This window comes from Chiloscyllium plagiosum, unplaced genomic scaffold (genome assembly GCF_037043375.1).
Source record: "Chiloscyllium plagiosum isolate Xiang-an unplaced genomic scaffold, Cpla_swu_hap1 HiC_scaffold_27, whole genome shotgun sequence".
Lineage (NCBI taxonomy): Eukaryota > Metazoa > Chordata > Chondrichthyes > Orectolobiformes > Hemiscylliidae > Chiloscyllium > Chiloscyllium plagiosum.
Window position 1 is genome coordinate 91,829,038 of NW_028270165.1, and position 24,959 is coordinate 91,853,996.

Genomic DNA, 24,959 nt, shown 5'->3' on the forward strand with positions numbered 1-24,959 from the left:
TACCATCCTAGGAAAGAGTCTTTCACTGTCTACCCTATCTAATTGTCTGATCATCTTATATATCTCTATCAAATCCCCTCTTATCCTTCTTCTTTCCAATGAGAACAGACCCAAGTCTCTCAGCCTTTCCTCACAAGACCCTCCATCCAGACCAGGAAACTATCTGGTAAATCTTCTCTGCTCCTTTTCCAATGCTTCCCACATCCTTCCTGAAATATGGGGACCAGAACTGTACATAATATTCCAATTGTGGCCACACCAGCGTTTTGTATAGTTGCAGCATGATATTGCAGTTCCGGAACTCAATCCCTCTACGAATGAAACCTAACACACCGTATGCCTTCTTAACAATACTATGCCTGTGTCTAAGTCAGTTATAAAAATGACAAACCGCAGTAGTCCCAAAACAGATCCTTGTGGCACACCACTAGTAACCGGACACCAGGCTGAATATTTTCCATAAACCACCACTCGCTGCCTTCTTTCAGAAAGCCAGTTTCTAATCCAAACTGCTAAATCACCCTCAATCCCATGCCTCTGCATTTTCTCCAACAGCCTACCATGTGGAACCTTTACTGAGGTCCATGTCCACCACGTCAACTGCCCTACCCTCATCTCCATACTTGGTCACCTTCTCAAAAAACGCAATGAGGTTTGTGAGACACGATCTGCCCTTGATGAAACCATGTTGACTATCTGAAATCAAATTGTTGGTTGCTAGATGATTATAAATCCTATCTCTAATATTCCTTTCCAAAAGCTTTCCTTCAACAGAAGTAAGGCTCACTGGTCTATAATTACCTGGGTCATCTCTGCTGCCCATCTTGAACAAGGGCACAACATTTGCAATCCTCCACTCTGGTACTAAACCTGTAGAAATGACAACTCAAATATCAAAGCCAAAGGCTCTGCTATCTCCTCCCTCGCTTCCCAGAGAATCCTTGGATAAATCCCATCCGGCCCAGGGCACTTGTCTACTTTCACTCCTTCTAGAATTGATAACACCTGTGTGCAACTAACCTCGATCCTTTCGAGTCTCATATCTCGTACCTCATTCTTCTCCTCTACAATATTCTCCTTTTCCTGAGTGAAGACCGATGAGAGGTATTCATTAACACCTCTCCAATCTCCACAGGGCCCACACTCAACTTCCTACTTCTGTCTTTTATTGGCCATATTCCTACCCTAATCATCCTTTTATTCCTCACATACCTATAGAAAGCTTTAGGGTTCACCTTTATGTGTTAAAGACTGCTCATGTCCTCTCTTTGCTCTTAACTGTCTCTTGAAATCCTTCCTAGCTGATCTTTAACTCTCCATTGCCTCATCTGAACCATCTTGCCTCATCAACACAAGCCTCCTCCTTCTTTGTAACAAGAGATGCAATTTCTCTTGTAAACCACGGTTCCCTTACCTTATCACTCCCTGCCTGACAGGGACATACCTATCAAGGACACACAATATCTGTTCCTTAAACCAGCTCCACATTTCAATTGTTCCCATCCCCTGCATTTTGCTACCCTATTCTATGCATCCTAAGTCTTCCTAATTGCATTATAATTTCCCTTGTCCCATCGATAACTCTTGACCTGTGGCATGTTCCTATCCCTTTAAATGAAACCCAACTGAATTATGATCACTCTCTCCAAAGTGCTCACCTTCCACTAAATCAAACACCTGGCCTGGTTCATTACCAAGCACCAGATCCAGTGTGACCACCCCTCTTGTCGGCCCTTCGACATGCTGTGTCAGAGAGCCCTCCTGCACACACACTGGACAAAAACTGATCCATACGATGTACTGGAATGAAAGCATTTCGTCAACGTTGGGGAAGTTAAAGTCCCCCATAATGACCACCCTGTTCCTTTCACTCCTACCCAGAATAATTTTGCTGATCCCCTCTTCCCCCTCCCTCGAACTCTGCAGAGGCCTATGAAAGAACTCCAAGTAGTGTAACATTATACAAACGGAAGTGGAATTCTTGTAGCATGTCGCATACTGAAGGCTAAGACTTTAATGAATATAGAGAGTCTTTTAAAGAAAATAGTTTTAAGCTAGGGAATAACTTTAAGTGTTGTAGTTGACCACAAAAAGAAGCAACAGTAGCATTTCACAATAAAGCTTATTGTAAGATCAGAGAAAGTGGATAAAAGAACAAGCTGTAACAAACAAGGAACAAAGAATGCAGACCAGGACAGCGGGATGGCCAGATAAGAAAATAACTGACAAGTGAGGTAATCGGCTTATGATAGGATGGGAAAAGGGAGGCGTGATTCCGCAACTTGTGAACTCAATAAGAAAGCTAACAGGCTCTGTTTTGGCGCACATTTCTGCTTGGTTGCAGAAGCGTCTGGTACTTGCAAGACTGTAATAAATTGTTCTTGTTTCCAACGCTTTGTCTCAGGCTGATTGATTTGTGAGTGAGTTCTGTTTCTCACATTTCTACCTATGTTGTTGGTACCTACATGGACCATGACTTGGGGTTGGAAACCCTCTCCCTTCAGGACCCCAAAGATACGATCCGAGACTTCACGCACCCTGGCACCTGGGAGGCAACACACTAACCGCGAGTATTGCTCGTTCCCAACACACCTTCTATCTGACCCTCTAACTATTGAGTCCCCAATGACTAACACTCTCCTCCTTTCCCTCCTTCCCTTCTGGTGCAACAGGGACAGGCTCTCTGCCAGAGACCTGGGCTCCAGTGCATACGCCTGGTAGGTCGTTTTCCCCCCTCAACAGTACCCACTGACTGAAACAGCAGGAAGGAAATAAAAATAAGTCGTCCCTCCTTTCCCAGGAACCTCTGCTCTCCGACTTCAAATTTAAAACCTAAAATCAGTGACTCTCCACTCCTGGGCTGCAGCTGCCACTGAAAAACAGAAAATGTCACTTTTTTTGTGGTTAGCACTGCTGCCTCACAGCGCCAGAGCCCCGGGTTCAATTCCCCCACCCCACATCCCCCCCACGTCTGCGAGGGTTTCTTCCCACAGTCCAAAGACGTGCGTGTTAGGGTGAATTGGCCAAGCTCAATTGCCCCGTAGTGTTAGGTGACAGGGAAAGGGGCTGGGTGTTTTGGTCTTTGGCGCGTCGGTGTGAACTTGTTGGGCCGAAGGGCCTGTTTCTACACTGTAGGGAATCTGATCTAACGTTCTGGAATTTATATATTGATGAACTGAAGCCTGTAACCCATTCTAAAAGATGAAGGACTCAGCAGCGTTCCAGGTTTGTTTCAAATATTGAACCAGTTGCATGACACTGTGAACTGATCAGAGGGATCTGGGAGTGCTAGTTGAGGATTCTCTAAAGGTAAACATGCAGGTTGAGTCCGGAATTACGAAGGCGAATGCAATGTTGTCAATTATCTCAAGAGGGTTGGCATATAAAAGCACTGTTGTGCTACTGAGACTTTATAAAGCTCTGGTTAGGCCCCATTTGGAGTACTGTGTCCAGTTTTGATCCCCACACCTCAGGAAGGACATACTGGCACTGGAGCGTGTCCAGCGGAGATTCACACGGATGATCCCCGGAATGGTAGGTCTAATATATGAGGAACGGCTGAGTATCCTGGCTTTGTATTCATTGAAGTTTAGAAGATTAAGGGGAGATCTAATAGAAACTTACAAGATAATACATGGCTTGGAGAGGGTGGACGCGAGGAAATTGTTTCCGTTAGGCGAGGAGACTAGGACCCGTGGACACAGCCTTAGAATTAGAGGGGGTAAATTCAGAACACAAATGCGGAGACATTTCTTCAGCCAGAGTGGTGGGCCTGTGGAATTCATTGCCACAGAGTGCAGTGGAGGCTGGGGCGCTAAATGTCTTCAAGGCAGAAATTGATAAATTCTTGATGTCACAAGGATTTAAGGGCTACGGGGAGAATGAGGGTAAGTGGAGTTGAAATGCCCATCAGCCATGATTGAATGGAGGAGTGGACTCGATGGGCCGAATGGCGTTACTTCCGCTCTTATGTCTTATTAATGTTTTGCTATTAATTCTGTGTCTTATGATCCTGCAGCACAGCCACCGGCAGAAGGAGCAGCGCTGCAGAAGCTAGTGCTTCCAAATACACCTGGGTGGGCGGGGTTTAGCGGGAGGGCGGTGCTCATGGGCGCGGCGTGTCTCCTGACAGGTTCGCGCGATAGTAGGCGGGGCAAGGGTCGGCGGGCGGTGCGCGCGTCGAGCCTGGAGGCGCGCGGCTTTCTGGGAGGTTGCCCGTGCGTGTAGGCGGCGTAGCTTTTACTCACGCGGAGTCCGCGGCGAAACGGCCGGGTTTGGTGCGCTTGGAGGAAAGAGGTTTGGCTCCCAGAGGCGGGGCTTACGAGCTGCTTCCGGAAGGGGCGGGGCCATCCCTAAACCGGAAGTGTCCCCGCGGCCTGTTTCCTCCGCTTGAGCCTCGGCTGCAGCAAATAAGGTAAAGCTTTATCAACATTTCCATTTACAGAGTTTGTATTTAATAACCAGTAATGGCTACTCAATATCATCAGAAAGTCCCAAAATGCAATTCATTTCAATCCAGTGCAGATAAACACTGAGTTAATTTTCTACGGGATTTAACAGCCTCAGCACTAAAATGGTCTCACAAGGGAATGGCTGTGAATGTTATCACTTGGGATCCTGTTCACACAGATTCACCGATGCTGAGGCAAACGTTCTTAATTGCCTTACAGCATCTTGTTATCACTTGGTGAGCCCAGGTGTCCCTATCTTTAAGTTCTCTCCTCTTTCTGAGCCTTCCTGTCTGTTTATTTTCTAGTGCAGTAAATAATTCAGCATTACATTTTAGTCTGAATGTTTAAAGACAAGTTTTAAGGCTATAGACTTTATCACCCAGATGCCCACACCCTCATGCCTCCCTTTGATTGCACCACGATCACTGAAAGAGAAGGCTAGTCCAAACGAATGCCCTTCAAGGTGGTCCAGCCATCAACATCCTGTAGAGTGGCACCACCATCTTCGCAGCTCATCTGGTCATATTTATCATCACCACTGACACGTGTGGGTGAGCCATCGGATCGCAAAAGGAGCATCTTCTGGGGCAAATCTATATCACTAAGGGACCTCATAAGCCTAGCAATTAAATACCTAACAATACCAATACTGACAAACAGACATAGCTAAATTGATAAACCAATTGTACCATCAGCCCGATCTGCAGTTTCCCCAACTGGTCCCTTCAGTCATTCTGTCAAGGAATACCTGGATCTCTTCTTGTATCTTAGTAATATTGCCAGTCAGATCGGGAATGCCCATAGTGCATTTATCTTGGACAATGGTGCAGACCTCACCCTCCTGGGGGAGTATGTAGTCTAAGGCATACCGATTCTGCACAGAGTAAAGACACAGGTCTGATAATCCCAGTTTACTCTGTTTCAGAGCCTCTTTAGTCTTATTTCCTCGAATGGTCAGGCCGCAAAAGAGGGAATTGCGGTTCTGTTGACTTGTCACCCCTGCCGATCCTTCCAACCCCAGGGTACTCTGGATTCCCCAGCCTATCGGGTGTCCTGTATTGTCACCCAGTCCCTTGGGATCCTTCCAGTTGGAGCAAGGTTGGCTGAGACCGACCACTGCATCCTCCTCAGATGGAGGTTCCATCGACTTGTCCACTGGCCAGGACAAGGTACTGTTGTGGGAACAAGGGCTCCGATAGTGACCTTATGAGGGACATCCTTGCCATCCAGGACAAAAAGATTGGTAGCTTTCCATTAGCTGAAGAAATAATAGTCTGGTTTGGTGTATATTAGGGAGAGTTTGTCAAAATAGGTTACTAAAATGTTACAGCAGGGGGTCTGGTCAGATCAACAGGAGTAAAGGGTCAACGTTTTGCAAGAGGAGTTGCTTGAGCGCTGTAAAAAATGGGCCAAGTGACTCGAGCACTCGCACTGTATGGGAGACAATGGTCCTCAGAATGCTGTTCCCATTGGGCTCTCCCTTAGCTCTATTGTACATGGTCTTGGTGACAGTATCAGGTTCTGAAAAGAGAAAAGGCCTGTAAATGCACAAGGGAAGGGTTCCGTTCCAGGTCCATGTGCCGCATAAGGCCTGCTGTACCCCAGCCAGTGTTACACCAGCTGTTTGTATACACAGACCGGAGGTATTGGAAAGTGATATTTCTCTTCGCAGGGTCGGCTGTCGGAGGTCTGACGAATAGAATGGAATCGGGGATTTGGGACGGGACAAGTAAGTCATCTCCTGATAGAGATGTGTAACATACTACTGCCTCTGGGGTGAAGAGCGTTCTGTGGGCCTGTATAAATAAGTTGTTCGTGAATTGAGGAGATTCCCCTATCAGGCTTCCCTTTTCTCGAGTCGGCCCGCCCTGCAAAGAGGGATGGTGTTCCTGGGCATCCTTAAAATATTTACCATAATAACGCGGTTGAGCATTTTTATCCGCACGAGGCTTGCGTCTGCAGGTAAAATAAAAACAACAAGGTAACGACATGGTAACTCCCACTGATTTCTACTGTCCAGATGGACCATCTGGTCTTTCTGATCTAAGAGTCCATTGCAATAATCAATCTTCATCACGTTCCACACGTCAAAGGCGTCTGGTCCGGTGCACTGGATGACATCATCTCAGCATGGGTGGTGGATAATCTCTGATCATTCCTGGTCGCATCCATACTTAGTAGCTTTCCCCATCAGGATGTTGTATGTGATCAGAAAGGTGAGGAGATAAGCGATCCCCCACAAGTCCCTCCTCTTAGTTCAAGTATCTGTAATAAGATTAACATGAGAATAACAGCAAGATTCAAAAACCCAACAGGACAGGGTCCACTCCTTTTGTTGGGATTCCAGGATTCTCTCCTCTTCCCCCCTTTTGATTGGTGCGGTCAATCAATTTACAATGGTGCAGGTGGACCCAAGCTGAGTGCCCAGCGACTGTGACTGCCGTAGGGGTGGGAAGTAAAACCTGGAAGGGGCCATCCCAACGAGGATGGGGACCTTTGCCAGTCCAGTTCTTGACGAGCGCCAACGAACCAGGCTCTACCCGTGACGAGGCTGAAAGGGAGGGAACATCGCTGTAGGCCGCACGCTCCTGGGAGTGAAAGGCACGCATAACACTAGTTAGAGCAAGAACATAACCAATTATTGCTTCGGTCATGTGGTGGAAGTGGACTGAGAAGAGAGTTGAATCGTTCCAAGGGTATGGAGGCGGTGACCAGAGAGACTCTCAGCTGGACACAGTCGTGTCTTGCCCACAGACATGGATCGCATCTGGAATAAGGCCACAGCGATTAGCATAACCAGGAGAGGCCAGACTCTGCCACTAATTTGGCAAGTTTAGTCTTGAGTCTGGTTAAAACATTGAATAAGGCCGGCCGCCTGAGGATGATAAGCACCATGCAGTTGCCGACAAATACAAAGCTGGGAACAGAGTTCTCCGTTAATATTACCTACAAAGTGTGGTCCATTGTCCGAGCTAATGCACGCAGGTACACTGAAGCAGGGAATTATTTCCTTAAAATCTACACCACAGTCTCAGCAGTCGCGTTAGGAGGAGGGTAGGCTTCAATCCACTTAGAAAAGACATCAGCAATGAGCAAAACATATTTATAGCAACACAACTCATTTCTCCAACTCAATGAAGTCCAGTTGAAGTGTCTCCAAGGGACCCTCCAGCAAGGGAGTTCTCGTAGAGATAGGTGGGGGATCGCTTACCCACTGACCTGTTTGATCACGTACAACATCCTGATCGGGAAAGCCACTGACTGAGTATCGATGCGATCTGGAACGATCTGAGATTATCCTGATGTCATCTGGTGCACCAGACCAGACGTTTTCAACGTGGAGTCGCTTGAGCGATGGCGTGAGCTGCCAGAGGAAGTGGGGGGTGATGGTACGATGACAAGTTAATAGGCTCCTGGACGGGCATCTGAAAATGAAGGGTTCAGATGGGTCAGGGCCAAGTGATGGCAAATGCAACTGGAGTCATAGAGATGTACAGCACAGAAACAGACCCTTCGGTCCAACTCGTCCTTGCTGACAAGATAGCCAACCCAATTTAGTCCCAGCTGCCAGCACCCGGCCCATATAGGAGCCAAGTGATGGCAAACGTGACTAGATTAATTTAGGATATCTGGGCAGGTTGGGCCAAAGGGTCTGTTTCTGTGCTGTGTGACTCTAATTGTCTTCAGTGGAAGCAGAAGTGTGGCTGTGAAGGCTGGACTTTCAGAGCATGTTTTGCCCTGACTGGGAGCAGAAGAGTTTGACTGAAGTGTGTTGGTGTTAATGCCTTGATGTCTCATTTTGCTCCCACCTTCTCGGGGTCATTAACCATTTTGTGTCTGGTCCTTCCTCAAGAAGCTGCATTGCAGGTTCACCCTGAATGGACACTTGTTCTTTGCTTCCCAAAATCAGACCTGCTCACTCTCAGCAGTATCCCAATGTTGTGAAAGATATTAACTTTCAGGTGGAGTTATCCAAAATTCAGAGAGATGTCAGTCTTGATGTTTTTGCTTTTTCTGCCCCTGAAAGATCCTGAATCAGCACCTTCAGGGGAATTAGTTAGAGCGGAGTGAGAACAGAGGGGGAGAGAGAGTGGGATGGTGCTTTCAATTTTGTGGAACAACAAAAGAATATTCCACAGAAAGTAGAATTGCTTGTTCTGAATTTCTACCCTGCACTGATAGTGATGGCTTTTGTAATCTCCTTTTACAGAGTATTTGAAAATCTGAAGACTGAAGTTTCAAAATTAACAGATGAAGGGCTTATGCCCGAAACATTGACCCTCCTGCTCCTCGGATGCTGCCTGACCTGCTGTGCTTTTCCAGCGCCACATTTTTTGACTGACTCTCCAGCGTCTGCAGTCCTCACTTTGATGTCAATGTCTGACAGTCACTCAATCCATCGGGACCACAACGGTTTTTGACTGTGATTTCTGTGAGAGGGATCAACGCCTTTTGGTTCCTGTTTGAAGACGTTTTCAGCATCAGTGGGACTGGACGAGAGACCCCACTGTTGCAGCGCACTGTGCGTGGTGCCTGAAACAGTTATACGGCCTGGAAAGGGGATTTCACAGCAGGGAGGGGCTCTGCACGTGTTTGTGTGCAGCTGAAGCTGTGGCCATGGAGAAACCTGAGGAATCCCGCCTTGTGGAGGAACCGTGGAAGTGTGGCGACATTGGGAAAGGCTTCCGTGTCCCGTCTGCCCTGGAGACCCATCGGCACAGTCACACCGGGGAGAGGCCATTCCCCTGCACCGACTGCGGGAAGGCCTTCAGACATTCCTCCCACCTGCTGGCCCACCAGCGGGTCCACACGGGGGAAAGGCCTTTCAGCTGCCTCAAGTGCGGGAAGGCCTTTACCCAGGTCTCCAATCTGCTGACCCACCAGCGGATCCACACAGGGGAGAGGCCATTCACCTGCTCTCAGTGTGGGAAGGGCTTCACCTGCTCCTCCAACCTGCTGACCCACCAGCGCATCCACACGGGGGAGAGGCCCTTCAGCTGCCCCGAGTGCGGGAAGGCCTTCGGCAATTCCTGTGCCCTGCTGAGGCACCAGCATGTCCACACCGGGGAGAGGCCCTTCAGCTGCCCCGAGTGCGGGAAGGCCTTCGGCAATTCCTGTGCCCTGCAGAGCCACCAGCGGGTCCACACAGGGGAGAGACCCTTCAGCTGCTCTCAGTGCGGGAAGGCCTTTACCCACGTCTCCTCCCTGATGACCCACCAGCGCATCCACACGGGGGAGAGGCCGTTCACCTGCTCTCAGTGCGGGAAGGGCTTCACCTGCTCCTTCAACCTCCAGACCCACCAGCGGGTTCACTCGGGGGAGAGGCCCTTCAGCTGCCCAGAGTGTGGGAAGGCCTTTACCCAGGTCTCCACTCTGCTGAGGCACCAGCGGGTCCACACAGAGGAGAGGCCCTTCAGCTGCCCCGAGTGCGGGAAGGCCTTCAGGAATTCCTCCACCCTGCTGACCCACCAGCGGGTCCACACGGGGGAGAGGCCATTCACCTGCTCTCAGTGCAGGAAGGGCTTCAGGCATTCCTCCCACCTGCTGAGGCACCAGCGTATCCACACCGGGGAGAGGCCGTTCACCTGCTCTCAGTGTGGGAAGGGCTTCACCACCTCCTCCAATCTGCTGACCCACCAGCGGGTCCACACGGGGAGAGGCCCTTCAGCTGCCCCGAGTGCGGGAAGGCCTTTACCCAGGTCTCCACCCTGCTGAGGCACCGGCGGGTCCACACAGGGGAGAGGCTGTTCATCTGCTCTCAGTGCGGGAAGGGCTTCACCTGCTCCTTCAACCTCCAGACCCACCAGCGGATCCACACCGGGAAGAGGCCCTTCAGCTGCCCAGAGTGCAGAAAGGCCTTTATCCAGGTGTCCACCCTGCAGAGCCACCAGCGGGTCCACACGGGGGAGAGGCCGTTCACCTGCTCTCAGTGCGGGAAGGGCTTCACCCGCTCCTCCCACCTGCAGAAGCACCAGCGAGTTCACGTGCCATCGCAGGGGGATTGAAGGAGTGACGGCCGAGTGCCATTATCGATTGGACTATCAACCCGGTTCCGGGGACTCCCCGGTTCAAATCCCGCCACGACAGATGGCAGAATTGGTATTCGGACAGAAATGTGGAGTTCGGAATCTAACGATGAGAACGTTTCAGGGAGGGGATGGTGTGGGGGAGAAAACCCCCATCTGATTCCCTCTCTCCCTTGTTAGGGAAGGGAACCGCCGTTGTGGGAAAGGATTCACTCAGTCGTTCCAGCTGCACCCTTTACCCGGTCTGGCCTACACGTGATTCCAGACCCACAGCAGTCTGGTTGACACTACACTGCCCCTTCCTGGTAAATGAGCGGGGAGAAACTTACTTGGAGACAGGGTATGGGTTGAAATTGCTGATGAGGCAAAATTTCCTCCGGGTTATGACTGTACCAAGGATCCAATTACAAAGGGACAACTTGATGCTGGCCAATAGTAAAGACAGTGAGGGGGGTGGGACAAGGGGAGGTGTGGTGTGTGCACTTTCACCTTGAGCTGTTCAAAAAGCAACTGCTTTTTCTCTGCCTTTTTGCTGGGAGGATCTGAAGCTGTAACCAAGTTGGGTTGCAATAAAGGTCACCTGAACTTACCACCGGGCTCAGACTCTCATTGAAAGCTTTGAGCTCCAAGAGGTTTTTGTTTTAAAGCTGCTCATTTCTTTCCGCCTCCTGCACTAAGTTTAGAACATAGAACAAAGAACACAGAACAATCCAGCGCAGAACAGGCCCTTCGGCCCTCGATGTTGCGCCGACCTGTGATGTATTCTCGGCTCATTCCCTGACATTATCCCAAAATCAACCATGCGCTTATCGAAGGTTTGTTTAAATCTCCCTAATGTGGCTGAGTTGACTACCTTAGCAGGTAGGGAATTCCACGCCCTTCCCACTCTCTGCATAAAGAACTTGCCTCTGACATCTGTCTCAAATCTATCACCCCTCAATTTGTAGTTATGCCCCCTAATACAAGCTGACGTCACCATCCTAGGAAAAATTCTTTCACTGTCTCCCCCATCTAATCCTCTGATCATCTTATATGTCTCTATCAAATCCCGCCTTAGCCGCCTTCTTTGCAATGAGAACGGACCCAAGTCTCTCAGACCTTCCTCATAAGACCCTCCCTCTAGACCAGGCAACAACCTGGTAAATCTCCTCTCCACCTTTTCCAATGCTTCCCACATCCTTCCTGAAATATGGGGGCCAGAACTATACACAATATTCCAAATGTGGCTGCACCAGTGGTTTGTATAGTTGCAGCATGATGTTGCGGTTCTGGAACTCAATCCCTCTACGAATGAAACCTAACACACCGTATGCCTTCTTCACAGCACTATCTACCTGGGTGGCAACTTTCAGGGATCTATGTACATGGACTCCAAGATCACTGCCTTCCTGTTATTCTTCCCAAAGTGAATCACCTCACATTTAGCTGCATTGAACTCCATTTGCCAACTCTCAGTCCAATTCTGCTAATCCATCCACCTATGTCTGCATCTAAGTCATTTATAAAAACGACAAACCGCAGTGTTCCCAAAACAGATCCTTGTGGCACACCACTAGTAACCGGACACCAGGCAGAATATTTTCCATAAACCACCACTCGCTGCCTTCTTTCAGAAAGCCAGTTTCTAATCCAAACCGCTAAATCACCCTCAATCCCATGCCTCTTCAACGTTCAGGAAAAGATTTGTAGCTCGGGTGCACGTTATGGTTCTGTTCGCCGAGCTGGGAATTTGTGTTGCAGACGTTTCGTCCCCTGTCTCGGTGACACCATTACGATAAATGCTGGAGGAAACATCACAGAAGCGCTTCACAGGAGGCTCCCAAGCACTGAGGATGTCACCTAGAGAGGGGACAAAACGTTTGCAACACAAATTCCCAGCTCGGCGAACACAACCACAACAACCCATGCCTCTGCAATTTATCCAACAGCCTGCCATGTGGAACCTTATCACAGGCTTTACTGAGGTCCATGTACACCACGTCAACTGCCCTACCCTCATTTCCATACTTGGTCACCTTGTCAAAAAACGCAATGAGGTTTGTGAGACACGATCTGTCCTTGATGAAACCATGTTGACTATCTGAAATCAAATTATTGCTTGCTAGATGATTATAAATCCTATCTCTAATATTCCTTTCCAAAAGCTTTCCTTCAACAGAAGTAAGGCTCACTGGTCTATAATTACCTGGGTCATCTCTGCTGCCCTTCTTGAACAAGGGCACAACATTTGCAATCCTCCACTCTGGTACTAAACCTGTAGACAATGACGACTCAAATATCAAAGCCAAAGGCTCTGCTATCTCCTCCCTCGCTTCCCAGAGAATCCTCGGATAAATCCCATCGGGCTCAGGGTATTTGTCTACTTTCACTCCTTCTAGAATTGATAACACCTGTGTGCAACTAACCTCGATCCTTTCGAGTCTAATATCTCGTACCTCATTCTTCTCCTCTACAATATTCTCCTTTTCCTGAGTGAAGACCGATGAGAGATATTCATTAACACCTCTCCGATCTCCACAGGGCCCACACTCAACTTCCCACTTCTATCTTTGACTGGCCCTATTCCTACTCTAATCATCCTTTTATTCCTCACATACCTATAGAAAGCTTTAGGGTTCTCCTTTATGTGTTAAAGACTGCTCATGTCCTCTCTTTGCTCTTAACTCTCTCTTTAAATCCTTCCGAGCTGATCTGTAACTCTCCATTGCCTCATCTGAACCATCTTGCCTCATCAACACATAAGCCTCCATCTTCTTTGTAACAAGAGATGCAAATTCTGTTGTAAACCACGGTTCCCTTACTTTATCACTTCCTGCCTGACAGGGACATACCTATCAAGGACACACAATATCTGTTCCTTAAACCAGCTCCACATTTCAATTGTTCCCATCCCCTGCATTTTGCTACCCTATTCTATGCATCCTAAGTCTTGCCTAATTGCATTATAATTGCCCTTGCCCCATCAATAACTCTTTACCTGTGGCATGTTCCTATCCCTTTACATCGCTAAATGAAACCTAACTGAATTATGGTCACTCTCTCCAAAGTGCTCACCTTCCACTAAATCAAATATCTGGCCTGGTTCATTACCAAGCACCAGATCCAGAGTGACCTCCCCCCTTGTCGGCCCTTCGACATACTGTGTCAGAAAACCCTCCTGCACACACTGGACAAAAACTGATCCATACGATGTACTGGAATGAAAGCATTTCCAGTCAATGTTGGGGAAGTTAAAGTCCCCCATAATGACCACCCTGTTCCTTTCACTCCGACCCAGAATAATTTTGCTAATCCGCTCTTCCACCTCCCTGGAACTCTGCGGAGGCCTATAAAAAAACTCCAAGCAGTGTGACCTCTCCTCTCCAGTTTCTAACCTCAGCCCACATTACCTCAGTAGATGAGTCCTCTTCAAAGGTTCTGTCAGCCACCGTTATACTATCCTTGACTAACAAGGCCACGCCTCTCCCTCTTTTACCACCTTGGCTGTTCTTAATGAAAGATCAAAACCCTGGAACCTGCAACATCCATTCCTCACCCTGCTCTCTCCATGTCTCCGAAATGGCCACAACATCCAAGTCCCAGGTACCTATCCGTGCTGCAAGCTCCCCTACCTTATTGTGGATACTCTGGCGTTGAAGTAGACACACTTCAAACCACTTCACTGTCTGCCAGCACATTCCTGTGACCCTGAAATCATGTCCCTGTCCTTCCTACTCTCATCCTCCTGTGCACTACACCTACACCCCCGGTTCCCATCCCCCTGCTGAGCCAGTTGAAACCCACTCGAATAACTCCAGCAAATTCCCACCCAGGATATTAATACCCCTCTGGTTCAAGTGAAAACTGTCCTGTTTGTACAAGTCCCACCTTCCCCAGAATGAGTCCCAATTATCCAAAAACCTGAAACCCTCCCTACTGCACCATCCTTGCAGCCAGGTGTTCAGCTGATATCTCTCCCTATTCCTTGCCTTGCTATCACGTGGCACGGGTAACAAACCAGAGATAACCACTCTGTTTGTTCTAGCCCTCAGCTTCCACCCTAGCTCCCTCAAATCCTGCCTTACATCCCTATCCCTCTTTCTGTGGGAGATTAGAAATGTTTTTGCAAATGGGTGAGGGGGTGTAGTGGGGGCAAGGGAAGGGGAACATTATACAAATGGTCGTGGAATTCTTGTAGCATGTCGCATCCTTCAGGCTAAGACTTTAATGAATATAGAGGGTCTTTTAAAGAGAATAGTTTTAAGCGAAGGAATAACTTTAAAGTGTTGTAGTTGACCACAAAAAGAAGCAACAGGGGCATTTGACAATAAAGCTTATAGTATGATAAGAGAAACTGGATAAAAGAACAAGCTGTAACAAACAAGGAACAAAGAATGCAGACAAGGACAGCGGGATGGCCAGATAAGAAAATAACTGACAAGTGAGGTAATTGGCTTATGATAGGATGGGAAAAGGGAGGCGTGATTCCGCAACTTGTAAACTCAATAAGAAAGCTAACAGGCTCTGTTTTGGCGCACATTTCTGCTTGGTTGCAGAAGCATCCGGTACTTGCAAGACTGTAATAAATTGTTCTTGTTTCCAACGCTTTGTCTCAGGCTGATTGATTTGTGAGTGAGTTCTGTTTCTCACATTTCTACCTATGTTGTTGGTACCTACATGGACCATGACTTGGGGTTGGAAACCCTCTCCCTTCAGGACCCCAAAGATACGATCCGAGACTTCACGCACCCTGGCACCTGGGAGGCAACACACTAACCGCGAGTCTTGTTCGTTCCCAACGAACCTTCTATCTGACCCTCTAACTATTGAGTCCCCAAAGACGAACACTCTTCTCGTTTCCCTCCTTCCCTTCTGGTGCAACAGGGACAGTTCTGTGCCAGAGACCTGGGCCCCAGTGCATACCCCTGGTAGGTCGTTATCCCCCCCTCAACAGTACCCACTGACTGATACAGCAAGAAGGAAATACAAATAAGTCGTCCCTCCTCTCCGAGGAACCTATGCTCTCTGACTTCAAATTTAAAACCTCAAATCAGTGATTCCCCACTCCTGGGATGCAGCTGCCGCTGAAAAACAGAAAATGTCACTTTTATTTTGTGGTTAGCACTACTGCCTCACAGCGCCAGAGCCCCAGGTTCAATTCCCCCCCACATCTGCGCGGGTATCCTCCCACAGTCCAAAGACGTGTAGGTTAGGGTGAATTGGCCACGCTAAATTGCCCCGTAGTGTTGGCTGACAGGGAATGGGGCTGGGTGTTTTGCTCTTCGGCGGGTCGGTGTGGACTTGTTGGGCCGATGGGCCTGTTTCCACACTGTAGGGAATCTGATCTAAAGTTCTGGAATTTATATATTGATGAACTGAAACCTGCAACCCCTTCTAAAAGATGAAGGACTCAGCAGCGGTCCAGGATTGTTCCAAATATTGCATCGGTTGCGTGACACTGTGATGTTTTGCTATTAATTCTGTGTCATGTGATCCTGCAGCACAGCAACACGCAGAAGGAGCAGCGCTGCAGAAGCTAGTGCTTCCAAATACACCTGGGTGGGCGGGGTTTACCAAGGGGGGGCGTTTACGATCTGCATTCGGAAGGGGCGAGTCTTACGTGTCTCCTTGGCCGAGGAGGGGGCGGGACCAGGGGGCGTGGCCATCCCGAAGCCGGAAGTGTGCCCGCGGCCTGTTTCCTCCGTTGGAGCCAAAGGTCAAGCTTTATCAATATTTCCTTTTACAGAGTTTGTATTTAATAACCAGTAATGGCTACTCAATATCATCAGAAAGTCCCAAAATGCAATTCATTTCAATCCAGTGCAGATAAACACTGAGAGTTAATTTTCTACGGGATTCAACAGCCTCAGCACTAAAATGGTCTCACAAGGGAACGGCTGTGAATGTTATCACTTGGGGTCCTGTTCACACAGATTCACCGATGCTGAGGCAAACGTTCTTAATTGCCTTACAGCATCCTGTTATCGCTTGGTGAGCCCAGGTGTCCCTATCTTTAAGTTCTCTCCTCTTTCTGAGCCTTCCTGCCTGTTTATTTTCTAGTGCAGTAAATGTATTCAATAATTCAGCATTACATTTTAGTCTGAATGTTTAAAGGCAAGTTTTAAGGCTATAGACTTTATCACCCAGATGCCCACACCCTCATGCCTCCCTTTGATTGCACCACGATCACTGAAAGAGAAGGCTAGTCCAAACGAATGCCCTGCAAGGTGGTCCAGCCATCAACATCCTGTAGAGCGGCACCACCATCTTCGCAGCTCATCTGGTCATATTTATCATCGCCATCGACACGTGTCGGTGAGCTATCGGATTGCAAAAGGAGCATCTTCTGGGGCAAATCTATATCACTAAGGGACCTCATAAGCCTAGCAATTAAATACCTAACAATACCAATACCAACAAACAGACATAGCTAAATTGATAAGCCAATTGTACCATCAGCCCGATCTGCAGTTTCCCCAACTGGTCCCTTCAGTCAAGGAATACCTGGATCTCTTCTTGTATCTTAGTAATATTGCCAGTCAGGCCGTCAAAGAGGGAATTGCGATTCTGTTGACTTGACACCCCTGCCGATCCTTCCAACCCCAGGGTGCTCTGGATTCCCCAGCCTATCGGGTGTCCTGTATTGTCACCCAGTCCCTTGGGATCCTTCCAGTTGGAGCAAGGTTGGCTGAGACCGACCACTGCATCCTCCTCAGATGGAGGTTCCATCGACTTGTCCACTGGCCAGGACAAGGTACTGTTGTGGGAACAAGGGCTCCGATAGTGACCTTATGAGGGACATCTTTGCCATCCAGGACAAAGAAATTGGTAGCTTTACCTTATCTGAAGAAATAATAGTCTGGTTTGGTGTATATTACAGAGAGTTTGTCAAAATAGATTACTGAAATGTTACAGCAGGGGATCTGGTCAGGTCTACAGGTGTAAAGGGTTGACGTTTTGCAAGAGGAGTTGCTTGAGCGCTGTAAAAAATGGGCCTAGTGACTCGAGGACTCGCACTGTATGGGAGACAATGGTCCTCAGAATGCTGTTCCCATTGGGCTCTCCCTTAGCTCTATTGTACATGGTCTTGGTGACAGTATCAGGTTCTGAAATGAGAAAAGGCCTATAAATGCACAAGGGAAGGGTTCCGTTCCAGGTCCATGTGCCACATAAGGCCTGCTGTACCCCAGCCAGTGTGACACCAGCTGTTTGTATACACAGACCGGAGGTATTGGAAAGTGATATTTCTCTTCGCAGGGTCGGCAGTAGGAAGTCTGACAAATGGAATGGAATCGGGGACTGGGGATGGGGCAAGTAAGTCATCTCCCGATAGAGATGAGTAACATACTACTGCCTCTGGGGTGAAGAGCATTCTGTGGGCCTGTATAAATACGTTCTTTGTGGATTGAGGAGTTTGCCCTATCAGGCTTCCCTTTTCTCAAGTCAGCCCGACCTGCAAAATGGGATGGTGTTCCTGCGTGTCCTTAAAATATTTACCATAATAACGGGGTTGATCATTTTTATCCTCACTAGGCTTGCATCTGCAGGTAAAATCAAAAAAACATGGTAACGACATGGTAACTCCCACTGATTTCTACTGTCCAGATGGACCATCTGGTCTTTCTGATGTAAGAGTCCATTGCAATAATCAATCTTCATCACGTTCCACACGTCAAAGGTGTCTGGTCCGGTGCACTGGATGACATCTCCTCAGCATGGGTGGTAGATAATCTCTGATCATTCCTGGTCGCATCCATACTTAGTAGCTTTCCCCATCAGGATGTTGTACGTGATCAGAAAGGTGAGGAGATAGGCAATCCCCCACATGTCCCTCCTCTTAGTTCAAGTATCTATCATAAGATTAACATTAGAACAACAGCAAGATTCAAAAACCCAACTGGACAGGGTCCACTCCTTTTGTTGGGATTCCAGGATTCTCTCCTCCTCTTCCCCCCTCTTGATTGGTGCGGTCAATCAATTGACAATGGTGCAGTTGGACCCAAGTGGAGCGCCCAACGACTGTGACTGCCGTAGGGGTGGGAAGTAAAACCTGGAAGGGGCCATCCCAATGTGGTTGGAGACCTTTGCCAGTCCAGTTCTCGACAAGCACCAATGAACCAGGCTCTACCCATGATGAGGCTGAAAGGGAGGGAACATCGCTGTAGGCCGCACACTCCTGGGAGTGAAAGGCACGCATAACACGAGTTAGAGCAAGAACATAACCAATTATTGCTCCGGTCATTTGGTGGAAGTGGACTCAGAAGGGAGTCGAATCGTTCCAAGGGGTACGGAGCTAATGCACGCAGGTATACTGAAGTGGGGAATTATTTCCTTAAACAAAATCTACACCACAGTCTCAGCAGCAGCGTTAGGAGGAGGGTAGGCTTCAATCCACTTACAAAAGACATCAGCAATAAGCTAAACATATTTATAGCAACACAACTCATTTCTACAACTCAATGAAGTCCAGTTGAAATGTCTCCAAGGGACCCTCCAGCAAGGGAGTTCTCGTAGAGATACTTGAACTAAGAGGTGTGGGATCGCCTACCCATGGACCTGTTTGATCACGTACAACATCCTGATCGGGAAAGCCACTGAGTATCGATGCGATCTGGAATGATCTGACATTATCCTGGTGTCATCTGGTGTACCAGATCAGACGCTTTCAACATGGAGTCACTTGAGCGATGGCGTGAGCTGCCAGAGAAAGTGGTGGGTGCTGATACGATGACAAGTTAAAAGGCTCCTGGACGGGCATCTGAATATGAAGGGTTCAGATGGGTCAGGGCCAAGTGATGGCAAATGCAACTGGAGTCATAGAGATGTACAGCACAGAAACAGACCCTTCGGTCCAACTCGTCCTTGCTGACAAGATAGCCAACCCAATTTAGTCCCAGCTGCCAGCACCCAGCCCCCATAGGGGCCAAGTGATGGCAAACGTGACTAGATTAATTTAGGATATCTGGGCAGGTTGGGCCAAAGGGTCTGTTTCTGTGCTTTGTGACTCTAATTGTCTTCAGTGGAATCAGGAGTGTGGTTGTGAAGGCTGGACTTTCAGAACATGTTTTGCCCTGACTGGGAGCAGAAGAGTTTGACTGAAGTGTGTCGGTGTTAATGCCTTGACGTCTCATTTTACTCCCACCTTCCGGGGTCGATAATCATTTTGTGTCTGGTCCTTCCTCAAGAAACTGCATTGCAGGTTCACCCTGAATGGACACTTTTTTTTTGCTTCACAAAATCAGACCTGCTCACTCTCAGCAGGATCCCAGCGTTGTGAAAGATATTAACTTTCAGGTGGAGGTATCCAAAATTCAGAGAGATGTCAGTCTTGACATTTTTGCTTTTCTGCCCCTGTAAGATCCTGAATCAACACCTTCAGGAGAATTAGATAGAGCAGAGTGAGAACAGAGGGGGAAGAGGGTGTGGGAGTGCTTTCAATTTTGTGGAACAACTAAAGAAAAGAATATTCCACAAAGTAGAATTGCTTGTTCTGAATTTCTACCCTGCACTGATAGTGATGACTTTTGTAATCTGTTTTTAACAGTGTATTGGAAGATCTGAAGACTGAAGCTTCAAAATCAACAGATGAAGGGCCTATGCCCGAAACATTGACTCTCCTGCTCCTCTGATGCTGCCTGACCTGTTGTGCTTTTCCAGCGGCACATTTTTCGACACTGACTCTCCAGCGTCTGCAGTCCTCACTTTGACATCAATGTCTGACAGTCACTCAATCCATCGGGACCGCAACAATTTTCAACTATGATTCTGTGAGAAGGAGCAAAGTTTTGGTTCCTGTTTGAGTACGTTTTCAGCATCCGTGGGACTGGATGAGAGACCCTACTGTTGAAGTGCACTGAGTGTTGAGCCTGAAACAGTTATACGGCCTGGGAAGAGGAATTCACGGTGGGGAGGGGCTCCACACACATTTGTGTGTAACTAAAGCTTCGGCCATGGAGAAACCCGTGGAATCCAGCCCCGTGGAGAAACGATGGAAGTGTGGCGACTGCAGGAAAAGCTTCTGTGTCCCATCTGTCCTGGAGACTCATCGGCGCAGCCACACCAGGGAGAGCCCGTTCCCCTGTCCCGTCTGCGGGAAGGGCTTCAGCACTTCCTCCACCCTGCTAACCCACCAGCGGATCCACACTGGGGAGATGCCCTGCAGCTGCCCAGTGTGCAGGAAGGCCTTCAGCGATTCCTCCACCCTACTGAGGCACCAGCGGGTCCACATGGGGGAGAGGTCCTTCAGTTGCCCTGGGTGCGGGAAGAGATTTACCCAGGCCTCCACCCTGCTTCATTGGCATTGTAAAGTTTACTGGCAGCATTGGGAGGTGTGGGCTGTGCTCACTAGAAATTATGTGGAGGAGTCGGTGGTGGACACAGATTTTATAGCAAAAGATCCCAGTGTCATGCAACTGATAGAATACATTGAACAAACCAAGATTGTTGTTAAGTCTTTCACCTTTTAGAATGCGTTGCAGGTTTCAGTTCATTAATATTGTTAAGACGGACCCGCGGGGTCCCGTCTTTGCGTGTTCTTTCGGAAGGAGAGACTCACACTGGCAACTATGGTTAGATGCAGACAGCAGTTTTTTCACAGAATCTTAACTGGTACAACGAATCTACAAGCATGCATTCGTTGGAGAAGGCGTTCTGTCTTCTCGTTCAAACTTGACACAATTATACTTCGCGCTGCCTGGAGTCCCCGGTCTGTTCGCCTTCTTCATTGGTCCATTCATCTGCGCGCGCTGGGGATCCATCCTCCTATTGGCCACATCGAAGTGCCTGTCCAGCTCCTGCTGTGCTTGATAATGGCTCAGCCATCCCCGGGAGCGGTTCCGATCCCGTATTCAATAGTTCATTGTTTCAAGGAATTACTATGCGTCTGACAGGCTAGCCATTTTCAATAGTTTCAGTTTAACTAAATTGACAATTACACTTATCAACTTTAGACTTAAATAGAACCATTCACACTTAACAGTTACAGGTTCCGATAGAGCAATTCACACTTGTCTAACAGTTACAGATTCCGATCGGTTTCTTTATTAATCCCGAGTTTCGATGGGGCAATTGATACTGGCTGGTATTTACAGGCTCCAAGATTTAATTAACATTATGCATATCCCTTACAAGCTCCAGCCAGGTAGTCATGCAGTCGCCAGCAGCAGCTCGCTTGGCTGTTGTTAACCATTTCAGGGCTGGAACTAGAAGTGTCTGTTGCAGAACTAGTGTCACCCTCCCTAGCCCTACATTAAACACCCCAGTGAAATCTCCCCAACATTCCCTCCCTTGGCCTCAACTGAGGCCACACCAACCCATGTAAACATTAACGAATGTAAGAGGTCCGGAAGGGGGGAAAGTAAACTACATCGGGTGCCACGTCTGCTGTCCAAAAAAAGTCCCAAGTGTAAATGCCCATTCGCTACGGTGGTGTGTGTTTTGTCTTGTGTTTTTTTTTAAAACAAACAAGAAAATGTAAGGGCATCCTGCCCGCAGTCAGGTACACGCCAGCGATCGGAAAACCATTGGAACAGTGTAATCTGCCCCGGCCTTCCCGCCGGCCAGAATGGTTCACAGGCCTGCAGGCCCGTCCAGGCGTCTGATGTATGGACTGCAGGCCATGTGGTCGGAGGCAATCTCCTCCGAGTGCACAGCGCAATTGCACCTGTGCCAGGCTGACCCGTGCCAGAGGAGACTCTTCTGCCACTGGATAACCTCCAGTCAGTAACGGACAGCAACCTCCATCTAGGTGCCGCTGAGGACAGAGCCGGGCAGTGGCAATCCGATCAAAACCCACGTAGAACCTCCGATTGCAGTGTAGTAGTCACTGGTGTGATCAGCAGTTGAATCCCGGGGCATACAGTACTTCTCGGCCCCTGACTGCAGTGTACAGTATAAGTCAAAGTGCTGCCAATGTAGGTGGGCAAAACTAACATGGAAGGGGTTTATTTTTTTTGAACAGCAGATGTTACACTGAGGGAGAAGGGATAGTATTGGGTAGTAGTAGGGGAAAAAAGAAGCATAAGCACACACCTATTGGAACCCCGTACCCTACGGAAATAGACGAACCTGAAATAGACCTGTCACCGTGAGCAGTGTGAATTGCCGTACATTAATGATAGTCCCCCGTCTACCGGGAACGGACATGCACGCAAACTGCAGCATCTGTATCACTAGGCAGAAACCCAGCCAGTTCAGGAGTCTGTTACTTTCCCTCATTTTCCAGCTCCTTGTCGGGCGCGACCTCCGCAACCGGAGTCAGAGTAGTGTTAGGCTTTCCTGACCTGGAGCAATGAGAGAACTGGTGCCAGTTATTGTCCCCCTCCCGGTTCACCCTCAAGGCGTTGGCAGCGACCCCCGTCACTGGGTAGGGGCCATGCCACCGCCCCTCGTCCCAGGTTGTATGGCCCATCTGCCGGAGGTAGACCTTGTCCCCCTCTCGAAGGGGTCGGGACCTGTCGGGGGTGTCCGGCCGTGCAGCCGTAACCTGGTTGGATATTAGCCGGACCATTTCCCCCAGTACTTGCATGTACTGTGTCATGTCCTGATTCATTGTATCCCAATCTGTTTCCCACAGGGGTGATGTTCGGGGGCCAGGCATGGAGCGACCTGTCAGGATTTCATGGGGTGTCAGGAATGTATCGCCACTCCTTTCCTGCCTCATTGACAGCAAGGCTAGGGGGAGTGCCTGCACCCACGTCAATGCAGTCCCTGCCATGACCTTGGCAATCTTGTCTTTAAGCGTGCGATTGGCCCTCTCTACTAACCCCTGACTCTCAGGGTGGTAGACACTGCCGTAGCGGTGAAGTATCCCTAGAGTAACCTCCACCCGGGCAAGATGTTCGTTTTTAAAATGTGTCCCATTGTCAGTGCAGATTTTTGGGGGGACGCCATAGCGGGGAATCAGTTCCTTTGTGAGCCACTTCACAACAACTTCCCCATCCTCCGTCTTTGTAGGAGTTGCCTCTACCCACTGGGAGAATCTGTCCACTGCGACTAGCATGTATCTGTATTTATCTGGGGTCCTCCATTTGACTCCCATGTCCGTAAAGTCCATGCAGATCTCCTGCCACGGCCCTGTCGGGGTTGGGAACTTTAACATCGGGTGTGGGAGAACTCTCCTGGTGTTGTACTCATTACACACCCTGCACTCAGCCCTCAGGTTCTCTATATGTTCCCGCAGCCGGGGTGCCCACCAGTGGTTCTGGACGGTTCTTACAACTTGGGCAACTCCCACTTGTGTTGGCCCATGTATTTCAGAGAAAAGTCTTGGCAGGAGAGCCCTCGGGGCCACTACCTCTCCTCCCGGGGATCGCCAAAGGGGCTGTTGAGACCCTTCGATCTCCACATAAGACTGCGCCTTTATTCTCCCATTCCCATTCCCTGATTCAGCACTGCTCGCCCGTCCCGGCAGCTCACACAGATGCCTAATGGCATCAACCCTAGCCGCCTCCCCAGGGGAATCACTGCTACCCTCCCCCGGCCCCGGACTCTGTTGGGTGTCTGTCCCTGACCTCAAGGTGACCATCTGCACTGCGAGCCTGGCTGCCCTGTCAGCTGCATCATTTTCCAGCGCTTCCCTGGTACGTAAGGCAGAGTGTCCTTGCACTTTCACTACTGCCACTTCCCTTGGACGATGCACTGCCTGGAGCAACCGTCGCGAAGTCTGGCCATGTTTTACCGGCCGCCCCGTGCTGGTTTTAAAACCACGTCTAACCCATGCTGTGCCCTCTACTGGACTGCGGTCCATGCATAATTGGAGTCAGTGAAGATGTTAACGCGGTGTCCCTCACTCAGTTTTAATGCCCTTGTCAGGGCTGTAATCTCTGCTAGCTGTGCAGATGCAGGCTGTGGGATTTCCCCAGACTCGATGGTGTCGTATACCCCCCCTGAATCTCTGACCACGGCATACGAGACTCGTACGCCGCCTGCTTCCCGAAGGCTGCTGCCATCAGTGTACAGGTCCCAGTCTGCCTCAGCCAGGGGTTCTGTGTGCAACCCCTTACGTATCCTCCTCTCCTCAGCCACTCTGGCCACACAGTCACGGGGCTTCAAGGATCCCCCATTCACTCCCACCATCATATTCCTAGTATTCCCCCTATCGGAGGCAAATGTAATGTGCGGTGATAGAAGGGCATTCTCAATTCTAACCTGCCGCCTAGCTGAAAAGCTGAATGAGTTGGAGGCCAGAAAGGCTCCTATGCTGTGATCTGTGTGAATAGTTAAGGGATGGCAGAGTACTAGATGGTCAGTGTTGTTGACCGCTTTTGTTACTGCTGCCACAAATCTGGCACAGCCTGGCTGCCCTTTCTCAATGGGCTCCAAACGGCAGCTGTAATACCCCAGCACTCTGCTGCAGCCTCGGTCCTTTTGGTACAGGACGGCGTTTACTATCCCCTCAGTCTCTGCCACGTCCAGGTGGAAACCTTTCTTATAGTCTGGGTGCGCTAGCGTGGCCGCTGCTCCCAAAGCTTGCTTCACCTCCTTGAATGATCTCTCTCTCTCC

General features: G+C 49.1%; 2 protein-coding genes across 2 annotated transcripts in view; one reads left to right on the top strand and one right to left on the bottom strand.

Annotated features, from left to right (window-relative positions):
- Positions 1-24,959, bottom strand: part of LOC148145003 (endogenous retrovirus group 3 member 1 Env polyprotein-like) — a 467,418-nt gene that overhangs the window by 431,622 nt on the left and 10,837 nt on the right. The window lies entirely within an intron of this gene.
- LOC148145014 (uncharacterized) overlaps positions 3,822-24,959 on the top strand; it is a 119,059-nt gene continuing 97,921 nt past the window's right edge. The window contains 4 exon segments of the mRNA XM_087975455.1: positions 3,822-4,414; positions 6,124-6,180; positions 8,662-10,098; positions 10,101-10,441. Of these exon segments, the coding sequence (XP_087831581.1) occupies positions 9,069-10,098; positions 10,101-10,441 (1,371 nt within the window). The 5' untranslated portion in view covers positions 3,822-4,414; positions 6,124-6,180; positions 8,662-9,068.